Source organism: Sciurus carolinensis, chromosome 3 (assembly GCF_902686445.1).
Source record: "Sciurus carolinensis chromosome 3, mSciCar1.2, whole genome shotgun sequence".
In the NCBI taxonomy this organism is placed as follows: domain Eukaryota; kingdom Metazoa; phylum Chordata; class Mammalia; order Rodentia; family Sciuridae; genus Sciurus; species Sciurus carolinensis.
Window position 1 is genome coordinate 15,204,458 of NC_062215.1, and position 17,434 is coordinate 15,221,891.

The window sequence follows — 17,434 nt, forward strand, 5'->3', positions numbered from 1 at the left end:
AAAATTCTCAACTTTTTTCTTAGCATTTTAAGAAGTTCACTGTATTCTATTAATGTGGGGATAAGAAAGCGGGAAGGCTTACTCTGAACAAATCATGTTTTGAGTTTCTGAGTAACTTGCATACTAAATTTTAGCTTTCTGATAGGGTTCCACAGGAAAACATTCATTGAGAAAAATTTGGAGTTAGTCCTGAGCAGAATTTTCAGGAAGAGAACTAAGATCTTCAGGGAAGAGGAAAAGAAAACAGGAACACCCAACTTCTTCAAAGGCTGTTACTTTTTACATGCTTTCTCACATTCAATACCTCATAGTGTAGGATAAAGTTTTAAAAGAGGAAACATTTGATAAAATAATTATATAACTATGGCACACAATTTTGAGTTTTGTGTCATTAGACTGTTGGACTAGGAGATGTGATGCAATGTTATTCTGGGATATACCAAAACTATTTTAGTTACTTGAAATTTTAAAATAAACTTTTCTAAGTGAATTCCCATTGATAAAGTAGGTATGGCTTTACAAATGAAATTTTCTAGTCCCGCAATTTTATTAATGGTTTAGGAAGTTAGTTCATAAAATAATATTATATTCATAAAATTTAGTGCAAAGCCCAGAGTTCAATTCCAAGCACTATAAATAAATGAATAAACAAACAAACTAGCAACAACAAAAAACCTGAACTTATTTTACTGAATTGAAAAATATTTCACAAAGTGAAAGTAAGTAAGTAAGTTTGTTGGCATTATGGTTACTTTAGGAGATTTAGTCACTGTGGGAAAAATAATAAGATTAACTGAAAAGTTGATTCTTTAAATCTAATTTAGATCAAAACATCAAAATGACCAGATAGTAGATAATCACTAATCATCATCACTAATCATCAGGAATATACAAATCAAAACCACAACGGGATACTGTCTCACCTCAGAATGGCTATTATCAAAAGACAAAAATAAATGCTGGCAAGGATTGTAGAGAAAGGAGAACTCTCATATACTGTTGGTGGGAAAGTAAACTAGTACAGCTCTTACGGAAAACAGTATGGGGGATCCCTGAAAACTAGAAATAGAATTGCTATATGATGGAGCAATCCCACTACTAAATATATATCTGAAAGAAATGAAATCAGTATTTTGAAGAAACATCTGCACTCACATATTTATTGCAGCACTATTCAAAAGAGCCAAGATACAGAATCAACCTAGGTGTCCATCAACAAATGGATTGGAAAGTGATACATATGTATACATATAGTATTCCATTTTATACTGTGTGTATATATGACATTCCATTTTTTATATACATTGTATATATAATATTCTATTGTATATAGTATTATCACATATAGTTTAACATGTAAAGTAAGTCATAAAGATAATGAAATTCCGTTATCTGCCTGCAGCAACATAGATGGAACTGGAGCACATTGTGTTAAGTGAAATAAGTCAGAGAGAGAAAGACAAATATTCATGTTCTCACTTATACATGGAAGCTAAAAAGTTTCTCTCATGGAAGTAGAGAATAGAATAATGGTTACCAGAGCCTGGGTAGGATAGAGAAAAGCAGGTATGGAGAGAGGGTAGTTAATGGGTAGAGGGGTGCAGTTTGGTAGAAGGAATAACTTTAAACATTTTATAGCACAATAGGGTAACTATGGCTGACAATAATTAACTGAATATTTCAAAAGAGTTGGTGGAGAGGATTTTGAATGTTCTTAGACAAAGAAATTATAAACATCTAAGGTGGCAGATATAATAATTCTGATGATTACACCTTGTATATACATGTGTTGAAGTGGCACACTATACCCCATGAATATGTATAATTTGTATAAATTTAAAAATTTAAAAATATATTGTTAAAAAGAGAAAATAAGGAGAGATGAGTCTGAGAATTAGCCATTTCCATAGCTCCCTTCCAAGACTGGAAATAAACAAACTGATTTTCTTATTTCCTGACAAGTCTGGTCCATTATACGTTTATTTCTTTTTTTAATAAACAAAACAGATAAAAGACATGCAACAAAACAAACAAGATAGCTTAATGCACGTAAAGCATTTTAAAATATTTTCAGTGATTCATATTCCACAGAGTTAGATGTCCTAATTAGAATTTCTTTCATGTTTTCTTTAAATAGTGTATTATTTAATTGAAAGAGGTCAATATGTGCCACTTAGAAGATTAAGAGGCTTATAGATTCTTCTTCTGAGAGGTATTTCTTTCAGATCTTGTTGGGGAAGTTGTGTTACCACTGTTTGTGCTTTCTAACTGTAAGGTGTAATTTACCAAATAAAACTGGTTTATGTAAAAAACAGATCTGTGTGTATTTGGAGCTACTTTAAGAAGTAGTGACCTGTTTAAAAAAAAAAAAACTGCAGTCAGGCAACTCAGAAAGTACAGACTAGTTTCTAACAGACATTCAAAAACATTTAGTTTAACTTATCCATTTCCCTTTCTTTTTGTTTTTACTTTAAAATTTTTGTTTTTTGGTAGTACTTGGGATATGCATTGTATTTTGAACTTTTGGAGGACTTTGCGGAAGAGCTGCATTGGGGCAGAGGGAACAACCTCATACAATTAAAGCTTATAATCCACCCATCTAACATTTATTTTATATAGGTAGTTTCATGCATATGGTCATATCTCTGGATCTTGAATTTATCTATGAAGAAAATTTAATCTTACTTGTAAAATAAAATAATGCACAATGAGATAAAAAAGACTGATGGAAATATTCCCTTGTAAATGTGAGAGTTAGCTAGGCAATAAGATGACTAAGCAACCTCAGGGGTATGTGACTCAGTGGGCTGATTCAAGAGCATTTAGCTTCGTGACATGCATCTTAGTCAGCTTCATAAAGGATTCACTGTTTCAGAAAAGTAAAGGACTTATAAATGGTGTGAGGCACTGATTTTATTTGATAACAATTAAACTTACTGCTTTGACAAATCCAAATTAACTACGTTAGGGACAATTTCACATAAATTTTGTCAATGAATCAGACTATCATCTGCACATATGCCCTCCATCCTCCATTAAAGCCACAATTAACCAAACACAGTTCCTGAATGGCCTTTATGTAATGGGATTTAGTACGTCAAGAAAACCAATGTATATTGAAAAATGAAATTTTAATTAGCAAGTGTAATCTCTTCAAGCAGAGATGTGTGATTATAATTTAACACCAGGCAGGTTATAATCTTTACCACAAGTAGATACTATTTGAAGTTACTATGCTAGCACTTGCTTTGTATATTTCAACTCCCACTGGTTCCCTTTACACAAGTTATTACATTTGTTCATGAAAACCAATTAGCTCTTCATTCTTTTCAATAAGTAGCAAATACAGTTTCTGTCTTTTTCTGTGGATTAAGAGATTTCATTAAGATGGTCAAATAGAATTAGAGGTTTCAGGTAGATAATTTCTAGCATGACTTCATACTGACATAATGATTAAATTAAAAAGTAGAACCCCAAAATAATTTAAAGTCTTGAGTTAAAATTTTAATAAATTTAAATTAATTCAATGTTACATCCATCAAAAATATTAGACTTTTGGACCTAAAAAAGGTACTATTTTAGCATTACAGCTCAAGATCTTGGATGGCTGACATTTAGTAATCTAACTTGCTGCAAGGGATCCTAGACAATGCACGTATGTGACCTCTCCACTGTGGACTGGGTTTCTGGAAATATCATTTTTAATAGAACAGTGTTTCAAAACAGCTGTCTTGAAAAGTTAAAAAAAATCCAACTTTTTACTAATGAAGCAGATATTAACACCCTACTAAAAGAACCAAATTCTAGCTCAGTTGTTACCCCAACAATTTCTATTTCAGCAGTAAAAATTAAGATTAAATAATTCAGCTATTTAAGGCACTTGTTAAACAAACTGTGCCTATATTCTTCAACGATGTTCATAAGCAACTTCTAACAACTTTTTTTTTCTATTTCTATAAACAGATTATACGGTTCTTGAGGCATAAAACTTATCTTCAATTACAATGGCATACTCTGGTGATTTTTAAAGTGTGGAATGGTGATCCTCTGGGGGTTCTCAGGACATGTTCTGGTGGTTCTCAAAGTCGAAACTATTTTTATAACACGCAGGGACTATTTTTCTTTTTCCACTGTCATTCTCTCAAAAATGTATAGTGGAATTTTCCGTAGCTTACATGATGTTAACATGCAATGAATACAGCCACTGCTGTTCATAAAAAATGAATATATGGATATTTTAAGAATCTGTACTATTTAAAAATACATGATTATATTTAACAGTTTAAACTTATATTTGATGCATTAGTTTTAATTTATAATATAATATGGTAAATATGAATTACCATATAAATAGAAAGTTTTTTAGGATAATCAATGATATTTTAAGAGTGTAAAGAGGTCCCGGGACCAAAAAGTTTGAGAAACATTGCTCTAAACAGAATAGTTCAAAACTCTTGTCTATATGAAGCTCCAATAAGAACCTGCCACCTCCAAGAATGAAGGAAGGAAGGACTGTATAGAGGGAAAAGATGGGTGGGAGGGGTGGGGGGAAGGGAAAAAATAACAGAATGAATCAAACAGTATTACCCTATGTAAATTTATGATTACACAAATGGTATGCCTTTACTCCATGTACAGAGAAACAACAAGTATCCCATTTGTTTACAATAAAAATAAAACAACAACAACAAAAAGAACCTGCCATCTCAAAATGTTCTTTAGACTCTTCTCCAACAGACATTATTTCAGACAATTTTTATATTTGGAATCAGTTACTTAATAAAATTAGTAACAACCAGATACACCACAGTGTACAAGGACATCAAATATCATCTCTAAAGATGCAGAATCATTTAATATTGGAATTGTGACTAAAAATCTGTTACAGAGAACTAAGTAATACTTTGAAATGTAGAAAGATATATCTGGAAAGTGGAAATATATACTTTCATCCATACTAAAAAAGTTTTCCAATCACTTTTTCACTTTTGGGGAATAAAGTAGTTCTACTGTGATCACAATTAGAATAAAAGATGTATAAGTGAAATATGATTACAATTTGTATGTTCTTTTAATTGAAAATTAGAAAGTATGATGAAACATGCTTTTTAAAATTATGCCAGGAAAACAATCTGAGTATTTTGCTAAAATAAAGTTCACTATTTTGGCTATAATAATCACAAGTTAAAAGGAGGTCAAGCAGGACTACAGAAACCTAAAGAAAGTTTCTCTGTTCAAGTTTGCTTTCTTCTTAATGTGCTTTAAGTTATATCATAAGTCATACAATCCATTTGTAAACAGTGATTAAGATAACATGTTACCTTCTGAGAGAAGATTATTCTCTAGGGCCTCTAAATTGTGAATTAGTATATGCTAATTTCAGAAGACGAAAGAATTGCTAATAGATCAATGGATCGATGCACCTACCTGGATGACATGTTCTAACCCCAATTTATACTGCTAAGATAAAAGCTCTTGAAAAATAAAGATAACTCAAAGGAACTGACACACAAATTTATAGCACTTTCACGACCAGATAAACTTCTGCATAAGTATTAACATAAAAATAAGCCAAAACACTTCCTGAAAAGGTTATGAAATTAGTATCATTATAAATGCATTACTCAGAGAGCTTCCTAAAGTAAGTATGCTTTGAAAAAGGTCTTTGGATGCACTTTCATTGTTTAACTAAATGTTCAGGTTGAAGTGCAATACAATGGAAAAGATCTTGTTATATCTAGATACAACTGATATCTGTGTGTAAATATCAAGCTCACTAAAATGCATTTGTCAAAATTTATTAAACCTTTAGATCCTAGAAGCAGAAATGTGCTATCAAGTATAACTCAAAATGAAGAATTCCCAAAATAACACAACTGAAATCTGTTGATTAATTTTGTTTTCCATGTAGTATAACACCCATGATGTAATGATTAGAAAAGTGCAAAATAAAATTAACAACATCAGTATTTTTTCAGTAATGAAATGTAAGGTGATGACAGTGTGGCAGATTTTCAAATAAATTTGAAGTTCTGTATAAATCAGTAGTTCTGTCCAATTTTCTTTATTATAGTTGTGCACTCTGGTCTTCACACAAATAAATTATTTGTTCTTTTTATTAAATTTATTCAGGCTTTGGATACACTCAATCTAAAGTAGTGTTTGACATAATTCCATTTTCTGGATTGGAAACACACAACTGCATATACCAAGCAGTAAGCAGGATGGACAAAAAGGTTTAGGAACTAAAATTATGACTGAAGCTTATCAACTATTTTGATGGAAGTCTGATAATTGTAGCCATACAATCAATTATTTTACACTATTTGCTTAACCATCATTGAAAAACTATTAGCAGAACGAACAGCAGCCATGTATAAATTCCTTCCTGTGGGAGTTAAGCATGTGGCTCTATATTGTTTAGAGTAGGACACAGGACAAAGGAGAAGAAGGAGATCAAAGGCAAGATGAAAAAATATATAAGATAAAAAATACACTTGATATAGAATTATGGATCACTAAATATTAGAGGAAAGCAGGGCTGTTAAAACTATCAGGGGCAGTTTGGTATATTTTGTGAAAACAAGAGGCACAGACACCAATAATATACCCTTCAACCAGATCATTATTATAAGAAAATGAAAGTCCAAAAAGATCAGGTTCCTGCTTGTAGAAGAATGTAGCACGGCCACAAAGAAGATAAAAGAAATAGCCTGGGTACAGTAACACATGCCTGTAACCTCTGCAGCTCAGAAGGTTGAGGCAGGAGGGCTGCAAGTTCAAAGCCAGTCTTAGCAACTTAGTGAGGCCCTGAGTGACTTAGGAAGACTCTGTTTCAAACTAAAAATTAAAAACAAGCTGGGGATGTGGCTCAGTGGTCAAGTGCTTCCAGGTTCAATCTCTAGTACCCAAAACAAGCACAAAAACCCAGGCTCCTAGGTGGGAAAGATAAGTTGTTTGGACGCTGCTAGGAAAGAATTAGAGGTATTATTGGAAACTCCAAGAAAATAAAGTATTGCATGTTACTAGGAATGGCCATTAGAATGAAAATGAAAAAAATTATCTCATTTCAAAATACATGATTCTAAGTATAAAGTTCAGAGTTGGTCCACAGTCAATTCTGAAATCCATGATCTTATAAAAGTTATTTCCTCCAGTCCTTAACGTTTGTTTCTTTCAGAATTTCAAGGACTCGATGCTTGAAATTATTGTTAATTACAAAGTATTTCTATAATGAGAACAATCTACTTGTAGAATTAATTAGTCATGCTAAAATTCACATGTTATTGAATTATAAATTTAATAAATATTAAATTATGAATATTAACAAATAAATATTAATTATTTAAGGCTTAAATAAGTTTGGAAACAGGGAAAAAATGGAACTTTTGTTCATTTTCATTTGTTACCAGGTATCCCTAATGCCTCCTATGGTTCTAACCTCTTAAATCCTGCTGTGTGCGTGCACCACCCATACTCTGTCTTGGCATTCGAAGAGAAGTTCTCAAAGGTGTATGTCTCTGCTCATCCAAGTATGCAAGATCCTCCAAGTGGGCAGAGCTGGTGGCTGACAAGAAATAAAAATTCAGTTAAAATATGAAACTTCTTTCACCTAGTCTGTATCTTCCAAACTTTGTAATCTTAATTTATAAATTCACTCCAACACAAACTATGTATGTGTAGGGCCAGGCTCAGTGGCGCACACCTATAATTCCAGTGGCTGGGAGAGGAAGGTAAGAGGATTACAAGTTCAAAGTCAGTCTCTTCAACTTAGCAAGATCCTAAGTAACTCAGCAAGACCCTGTCTCCAAATAAATTACAAAAAAGGGCTGGAGATGTGGTTTAGTGGTTTAGCACCTCTGGGTTCAATCCCTGGTATCAAACCAAACCAAACCGAAACAAAACTATACATGTGTAATATATAATACATACCCACTTTATGGCTTTAAAAAGCCAAATATATTTTTTTAAACTTAAGCCTTCATTTTGATTGCTACTTTAAAGACAGAACATCACAAATCTGTATTTACTAAGAGGTTCTATAACCTTAAACAGAGGAATATAATATTTCTTATTCAAATAGAAACCAACAGAAACAAGCAAACTATACAAACACGAAAATCTCATTTCATGAAGTGGTACACAATGGAAAAAAATTACACAAATAATTTTTTTTTTAAAGTGGAAAATCAAACAAAATGCCAGTTCAACAACTTGAAATGTCATTGTGCTTCTGAATGCGGAATCATGAAAGCTGCATCGAAAGAGAAGGCCTCAAAAGGGAAATTTCGTCGTTATTGAAAGAAAAAGTGAACATATTTCTACTGAAAATTAACAGTGTAATGAAAATTCACTTTACATGAATGTCTCAAATTGCAAGAAATACTTGAACATCTGTGTTTATTGCTTGAGAATATTAGTTACCAATTCTTATTAATGAAGGTCTAACTTTTTATGGTTACTGGCCCTCAAGTGTTTTGCCACTAAATTCTTAGAGAGTATTTCTGTAAGAAATTGCACCACATGTTGAGAGTTACAGAAGATGACATGGCGCTTTGCTTTGTAGATTTTATATCCACTTTTGCCACCTATCACATGTACTATCTTACCTACAGCTGATTATAACTTGAGCTCTTTTATAAATTTAAGAAGAGGAAGAAGAAATAGCCTAGAATTCTTTCAATGTAAAGAAACAAGCAAGATGATATTAAGTAAAGTTTATCCAAATAAATTGTTAATGGTGATTGTCCTTGGGTAATGATTTTCATTCATTAACTTTCTCATTCATTTATTCACTCAATAAATATAACAAAATTGTTAGTAAAAAAAAATGCCAGGACTATATCAGAATAATACTTTCCCATGGTTTTTTGTTTTGTTTTGTTTGTTTTTTGGTACCAGAGATTGAACCCAGGGGTGTTTAACCACTGAGCCACATCCCCAGCCTATATTACTTTTTATTTTGGATGGCCTCACTAAGTTGCTGAGGCTGGCTCTTAACTCACAATCCTCTTGCCTCATCACCCCCAGACCCCGACTCCTAGCCACTGGGATTATAGGTGTGCGCCTCTGCGCCTGGATCCCTGGTTTTTAGTCAGTCTTCAGGAAAGATAAAAGCAAACATTTTACTAAAGAATGTAGCAGATAAGGACGCTTAAATGCTTAAACGCTGTCCCATCGAATACCTGTTAAATGCTCAATTCTGTTCTATTTTTCTACCTCTTACTCTTTCTCTTGATGATATAGATACTTTGTCTGTTTAAATCAACTATTCTTAAAATGTTCATTAATGCAAGAAGACTGCCCACCAGAAGACCCACTAAGGTAAGTCAGTTAAGACTCATAAGTGATTCTAAGAAGCTTTCATCTGTGGACCAAATTTGGCTTGCTGCCTGATTTTGTAAATAAAGTTTTACATGAATAAGAGTCATGTCCATTCATTTAAGTCCTCATTTACATCAGTTAAGTAGATGCAAAGGCCTGCAAAGTCTAAAATATTTACTTACCAGTTGGCCTTTTAACAACAAATTGCTGATACCTTATCTATTCAAATTCCCTCATCTTAAAATTAGGAAACAGTGGGGTGACTTGTCTAAAGTGAGTCACTAATTGATGGGAGAGCAGACCCTGGAGCCAGGTATCTTAATTAACCTTTAGTCCCTTGAGTGCCTTCTGCCTGTTAAACAGATTTCTTTTTGGAAAGACTCCCCCCAACCCCCACATCTCTTACTCATTGCCACTTTCCTTGAACTCTTTTTTTTTTTAATGGCTTCAAAGAGCAGTCCTTGCTGAAGCAAAATAAAGGTATCCTACATATCATATACTAGTGAATTACAGTTCTCTACACTTGAAATATTTTCCATAATAAGAAACAAAACAAAACACAAAACCAAACAGGCAGAAGGTGAGTTCAGTGGTAAAGTGTGTGCTTGCCCTGGGTTCAATTCCAAGCACCAAAACCAACCAACAAACAACAAAAAACAACAAAAATACCCATGAACTCCCCTGACCCCAAAGTCCCAAATGTTTTATTTTTTCATAAGAAAATAAAGACTTACAGGATACTTTTTAAGCTGATAAACTGAAGAGTAATCTGAAAGAAGGTTCACATTTTAATATTTAAATAAAATCTTAACAGCTGGGTCTGGAACTAGACAAGGATACCTACTTCTACCATTTTCATTCAACATACTACTTAAGTCCTAACCACAGCAATCAGGCAAGAAAAAGAAATAAAGGGCATTCAAATTTGAAATGAAAAATTCAAATTGTCATCGTTTGTAGATGATATGATCTTATATATAAAAAACCCCTCTAAGATTGTACTTAAAAACTATTAGCAAATAAGCAAACTCAGTGAAGCTATAAGATACATAAGCAACATATAAAAATCAATCAATCAATAAAATTCTAGGAATAAATTTAACCAGAGATGAAACAGTTCTCCAAATAAATGATAAAACTACTGATGAAAGAAAATGAGAGAGATATACACACACAAATAGAAAAATATTCTGTGTTCATGGATTGGAATAATCAATACTGTTAAAATGTCAATACCACCCAAAATGACCTATAGTCAATGAAATCTCTATCAAAATACCAGTGAAATTCTTCAGAGAATCAGAAAAAATAAGATGCTAAAATTTGTATGGCAACACAAAGATCCTGAATTGCCAAAGTATAATTGAGCAAAAGAAACAAAGCAGGAAGCATTATACTACTTGACTTAAAATATACTACTAAGCTGCAGTAATCAACACAACATGGTGCTGGCATAATGGAGAAAAGATAGCCTCTTCAACAAATGGTGCTGGGAGAATTGGAAATCCATATGCAACAGAATGAAACTAAACCCATATCTCTCACCATGCACGAAACTAAACTCAAAATGGATCAAGGATCTCGGAATCAGACCAGAGACCTTGCATCTTATTGAAGAAAAAGTAGGTCCAGAGCTTCAACATGTCGGCTTAGGACCAGACTTCCTCAACAGGACTCCCATAGCACAAGAAATAAAAGCAAGAATTAATAACTGGGATAGATTCAAAACTAAAAAGCTTTCTCTCAGCAAAGGAAACTATCAGCAATGCAAAGAAAGAGCCTACAGAGTGGGAGAAAATCTTTGCCAATCATACTTCAGATACAGCGCTAATCTCCAGAATCTATAAACAACTCAAAAACTCTACACCAAGAATGTAAATAATCCAACTGACAAATGGGCTAAGGAAATGAATAGACACTTCACAGAAGAAGATATACAAGCAATCAACAAACATATGGAAAAATGTTCAACATCTCTAGTAATAAGAGAAATGCAAATCAAAACCACCCTAAGATTCCATCTCACCCCAATTAAATGGCAATTATCAAGAATACAAGCAACAACAGGTGTTGGCGAGGATGTGGGGAGAAAGGTACACTCTTACATTGCTGGTGGGGCTGCAAATTAGTGCAGCCACTCTGGAAAGCAGTGTGGAGATTCCTTAGAAAACTTGGAATGGAAACACCATTTGACCCAGCTATCCCACTCCTTGGCCTATACCCAAAGGACTTAAAATCAGCATACTACAGAGATACAGCCACATCAATGTTCATAGCTGCTCAGTTCACAATAGCCAGATTGTGGAACCAACCTAGATGTCCTTCAATTGATGAAGGATAAAGAAAATGTGGTATATATATACAATGGAATATTACTCAGCCATAAAGAATGATAAAATTATGGCATTTGCAGGCAAATGGATGAAACTGGAGAATATCATGCTAAGTGAGATAAGCCAATCTCAAAAAACCAAAGGAAGAATGATATCGCTAATAAGTGGATGATGACACATAATGGGGGGTGGGAAGGGTTAGTGTTGGGGTTGGAGTTGGGTTTAGGGAGGGGGGCAGGAATGGAGGAAGGAAGGACTGTATAGATGGAGGGGAAGGGTGGGAGGGGAGGGGGGGAAGGGAAAAAATGGCAGAATGAATCAAACAACATTACCCTATGTAAATTATGATTACACAAATGGTATGCCTTTACGCCATGTACAGACAGAGAAACAACATGTATCCCATTTGTTTACAATAAAAAAAAAAAAAAAAAACAGACACATAGACCAATGGAACAGAATAAAAAGTCTAGAAATAAACCTATATATCTACAGCTAAGTAATCTTCAACAAAAGGGTTGAAAATTCACAGTGGGAAATGGATGATCTCTTCAGTAAATGGTGCTGGGAAAGCCATATATCTATGTACAAAAGAATGAAATTAAACTGTTATCTCTTATAATATTAAAAAATCAAAATGGATGAAAAATTTAAATACAAGACTCGAAACTATGAAATTACTAGAAAAATTGGAAGAAATCTTTTCTGACATGGAATGTACAAGGAACTAAAAAGCAAAACAAACAACAAACAAACAAACCCAAAAGTAGTGGAAACAAAAGCACAAATAGACAAAGGCAAGTACATCAAACTCTTCCTCACAGTCATTGGAACCGTCTCCATTTTCAAGTTATTTTCTCAGAAAAGTTCTTTGTTATGTTAAATTTTATCAATCTTATTTTACCCTTTGTAAAACCTTGGCTTGGGCTACCCTTGCTCTGCTTTCCTGGTTAATCTCCCAGACAAATTAACTGCTTTTTCCTTTCAGCAATTATATGTATATTACTGTTCAGAACTACTATTCAGCTTTATTTACATGTCTTTCTTCCCTCATTAATTGCAATAGCTGTTGAGGGCAAGAGTCAACATCTAATTCATCTTTGATCGACCTAACCCTTCAGAGTAAATCAGTGTCCTGCACATAATGGTCACTATAGAAATAAATTCCAGACTAGTCCTCCTTAGATTTAGTAATCTGTCTGGTCTTATCCCCATTGCTTTGTTTCCTTAATACTTAATAGATATCACTGCAATAATATGCTTAGCTTAACAACAACTTTCACAATATCTTCAGACACTGCTGCTCTTGTTTTACCTTTGTCCACAGCATATGTCATTGTCTATTATACTACATAAATTAATTATGCTATTTTACTTTGTCCAAGTAGAATGCAAAGCTACATAATGGTGGGAATCTTTGTTTTCTTACTTAATGATACTTAAGCACTTTGAACAGTGTCTGGCATATAATTTATGCTCAATATATACTTGTTTATAATTGAATCTCATATTACACATACATTTTATGTTTCAGCTACCTTTAAACAATCAATGAACAACAAATTAATTTCTGTAGGGTAATTCTGAAGGAGGTGGCTATAGCAACAATTCCTTGAACATAATCATCCTATACATCTAGACCAATGACAGATCTATAATGACACATATATTTCCATGACATAGTGCCATTCTTACTGTGAAATGGTAGTGCAATTTTGGGAGATAATTCCATTAGATTAAATTACTACTACAGCATTCAGTGAATACTTATCAGATACAAGAGATAATTATGTGAGTTTGAGTGAATTTTAGAAATAGAACACAAATCTACAATTAAAAATTTTATATAAAATGCTTTAAAAAGGAAATCCACAAAATCTGTCAATCAAAAGCCTTTCTTTTAGATGAGGAAGAAGGAAGAGGAAAAGAAGGAAATTTTTATCAGATCAGAACAGCTAAGAACCATTTGGTCATAGAACATTTAACTGACATACTTTTTTAAAAAGTCAAGATATTTAAATGTACTATGAGTGGGCAGAAAAATAATCCAGCAGAATACATTTGGCATAAAACATTTCAGAGACAACTCTATATTGAGCTTAGAATTTTGAATTATTCCTTCTTACATCAATTGCCACTAAAGCAAATAGATTACAGAACACAGCTTTCATTCTGGCTGACCTAACCAGGAAGCCTGGACTGACACTTCTATTTGCTACTGCCTGGGCAAGAAGCCATTCTGCTGTCCTTATACCTTTGATAATATAAAGTCCACTTTCTGACTGAAAGCCCATTTTAAAATTTTTTTGCAAAATCTGCATTACAGTTGGGCTCATTTAAATCCCTCTAGACTCCCGTTCTGCATTTACCTGATTCTTAAGATTATTTTCTGAGGAAAATGTACAGCTCCAAGCAATAACAAGTAGATGGTGAGAGTTTATAACTTAACACACTTTTTGTTGTTTGTGTGATTCCCTGATAGACTGACCCCTCATTCTTACACAAAGCAGAGAACAGCTGCTGCAAGCAAACATTTCTTGCTTCCCACATTCCTCCAAGTCATTGCCAATTTCATTTTAAGATATCAAGAATGACTATACAGCCTACTCTGATAATTTCTGCATGTAACCACAAGGCCACAACAGTCTACTTCTTTCCATCTCATAGGCTCAAAAGAAAAAAAAAAAAAAAGCAACCCATATCATAATTTAGAATTTTACTTTAAAGGTATATAAACATCTAAGTTTATATTCAGAAAACTGAACTAATCTAGGAAAAACCCAAGCCCTAATGCTGTAGACTGCCCAAACTCATCCTCAATGACTTCATTATTCAAATTAAAAGTTTTTGTTTTCAGCAAAAAGTACTACCCTCCCATGCGAAACATGGAACTTTTAATTGGTACATCTAACTAAAGAATTTATGGGAATCTTTGTTTCTAACAGTACACAGCTAAATCTATTGAACCAATATATTTATGCTTATCAAACCTGTTTTAATGCATGTAAAATATACATGATTATTTTAAGAATTTCATAACATATACTTCTTCTATATGTTATAGGTGAGTAAAAGACTCAGAAAAAATTTAAAAATAACTCTGCATAGACATATGCATATGTGTTGACTCCATTGTCCATAGAAGTAAAAGTGTTATAAAAGGCAGGAGTCCAGGAGCTAGTGATGTGGCTCAGGGCAGAAAGCATACTTAGTATACATAAGGACCTGGCTTTAATTCCCAGTGCCACCTCTCCCAACAACAACAACAACAACAAAAAAAAAAAAAAAAAAAAAAAAAAAAAAGAAAGAAAGAAAGAAAAAGAACAAGTAAGCACCCTCCCCTTTAAATCAAGGGTCTTAGACTTGGACTTATGTAATAATACAAATAGTTTTATTCCTTAGAATTCAATAAGGCAACAGCCCAAATGATTTTTAATTATCCTTTGACTATTGCCTATTCATGTCATAAGATATGGTCCTATGAATCTGTCAAGGACCTCAGGCAAAAGATGATTCTCTTCTAAGCCTATAACAATGGAAGGACTGTTGAAAAGTTATTCTCTAAGAATTTTAAAAATAATCAAATGGCATACTTTTACATCATTTTAATACTACTTTTTGTTTGAAACAATCATATTACTTACATTGAGTATAAGTTTAAAAAAGGAGGAAAATTTATTTATTTTTGGTTGGGATTTTTTATTGGTTCTTTTTAGTTATACATAATATTAGGATTCATTTTGTCATAATTATAAAAGTATGGAATATAATATTCTCTAATTCAGTCCTTAGTACTTCCCCTTTCTCTTCCCTCTACTGATCTTAAAAGAAGGGGAGTTTAAAATTTGGATTTGAACAAGGTCTTTCTTACTAAATTTATTACTTCCTGTCCCCCCACCCTTTATTTGCCTCTTGTTGTTCATATGTTTAGAACAATTTATTATGTATAAATCTAGAAACTTTTTCCTATTTCAATCTCATTTCATATTTGAAATTATTAAGTTATTTCTGTTCACCAAGGAGATTTGAGTTCAGGGAAAACAACTTTTAGGTACAATTAGAAAGTAAAGGAAAATATGTGAATCTAGAGCTAAAATAAATGACAGGACAGATTGAGCTAAGAAAATTTTTAAAGAAATAATTTAGATATCTAATCAGTTAGGCTACTAAAGGCGTAGTTTTATCAGATACATACATTATCCACTTAGGCTAATTCTCTGTGAAAGTAATTTTATTTCTCTACATTCTGAAAACATTTTAAACTATAACCTATTACATTTTGAAAATAAATGACCTGTTTTGGTTATAGCTTACTTTTTTGTGTCTGTGAGCAAACTGAAACTATGGTTTTCAGAAACAGAAAACCTATGACTTGCCTTGTAGAGAGAGTAAACCTGTTTGTACTTTGTTCAACATTGACAGGAGATAGTTCTCTGACAAAGTATTTTGTTCAAAGCTTTCAATATGTGTACCGTTCCAACAGTATGAAATCCTATGTTCCAGGATGGATCTAACTAGTCTCTGTTATTACATTTACCTTTCATCCTCCCTTCCAAAAAGCATTATCAAGTCTTCTTAAGAAGTTCTGCTAGCTAGAAAGACAATATTATGGGATGAAAAATCATCAACAACCAAACATAAGTGTAACAATTTTGAATAATCATTTTCATTTTTAACGTGGGGGAGGGGAAGAAGAAGGAAAAAGTAAGAATGCATTTAAGTGTGCATAGTTAAGAAATTTTTCTAATACTTGAATTAAAATAAACAAACTTGCTATGCATGGTGGCATGTGCCTATAATCCCAGTTTCTTGGGAGGCTAAGGCAAGAGAATCATAAATACAAGGCCAGCCTCTGCAACTCAGCAAGACCCTGTCTCAAAATAAAAAATAAAAAGGACATGGGATGTAGCTCAGTGTTAGAGTACCCTGGGTTCAAATCCTAGTACTGTACAAAACAAAACAAAGGGCTGGGGAGATAGCTCAGTTGGTAGAGTGCTTGCCTTGCAAGCACAAGGCCCTGGGTTCAATCCCCAGCACCGCAAAAAACAAAACAAAACCAAAACTCCAGTAACACAGAGAAATCATTGTTTTCTAATACACAAAGTAAGTGGTATACACTTTCTATTAAAAACATAAGGAAAAAAGATACCAAAAGAATGGTCCATTAAACAATTTTGATAAGCATACCTCACCAAAATTCAAAATTTTAGTGATTCAAAATATACCAATAAAATATGAAAAGATAAATAACAGGCTGGGAGAAAATATTTGCAAACACATGTCTGATGCAACTTGTATCCAGAATATATAACACATTCTTAAAACTCAGTAACAATCAAAAATTAAAATGTTCAGAAGATTTGAACAGAAATTTCACTAAGGAAGATGTACATATAGTTAATATATACACAAAATAGGCTCAACATTATTAAGCATTAGCAAAATACAAATTAAAATCACAAACAGTATTTCACACACATTAGAATAACTATAAACAATACTAAAGATAAAACAAAAACAAGTGGTGCAGGGGATATAGAGAAACAAACTTGCACATTGCTGATAGGAATGTAAAATTGTATACTCACTTTGGAAAACAGTTTGGCAAAAATTTTTTAAGAGTTAAAACATAAGTCTGCCATATTATACAATTCCACTCCTAGGTATTTATCTAAGAGAAATGAAAACATGTTTTTATCCAGACCTAATGCAAATGTTTGTAACAGCACCATTCACAATAGCACCAAATTGGAGATAACCTAAATGTCTCTCAACTG

General features: G+C 32.9%; 1 protein-coding gene across 1 annotated transcript in view; it reads right to left on the bottom strand.

The window, feature by feature from the left end:
* Tanc2 (tetratricopeptide repeat, ankyrin repeat and coiled-coil containing 2) overlaps positions 1-17,434 on the bottom strand; it is a 476,564-nt gene that overhangs the window by 149,035 nt on the left and 310,095 nt on the right. The window contains 1 exon segment of the mRNA XM_047542811.1: positions 7,442-7,567. Coding sequence (XP_047398767.1) covers positions 7,442-7,567 — 126 coding nt within the window.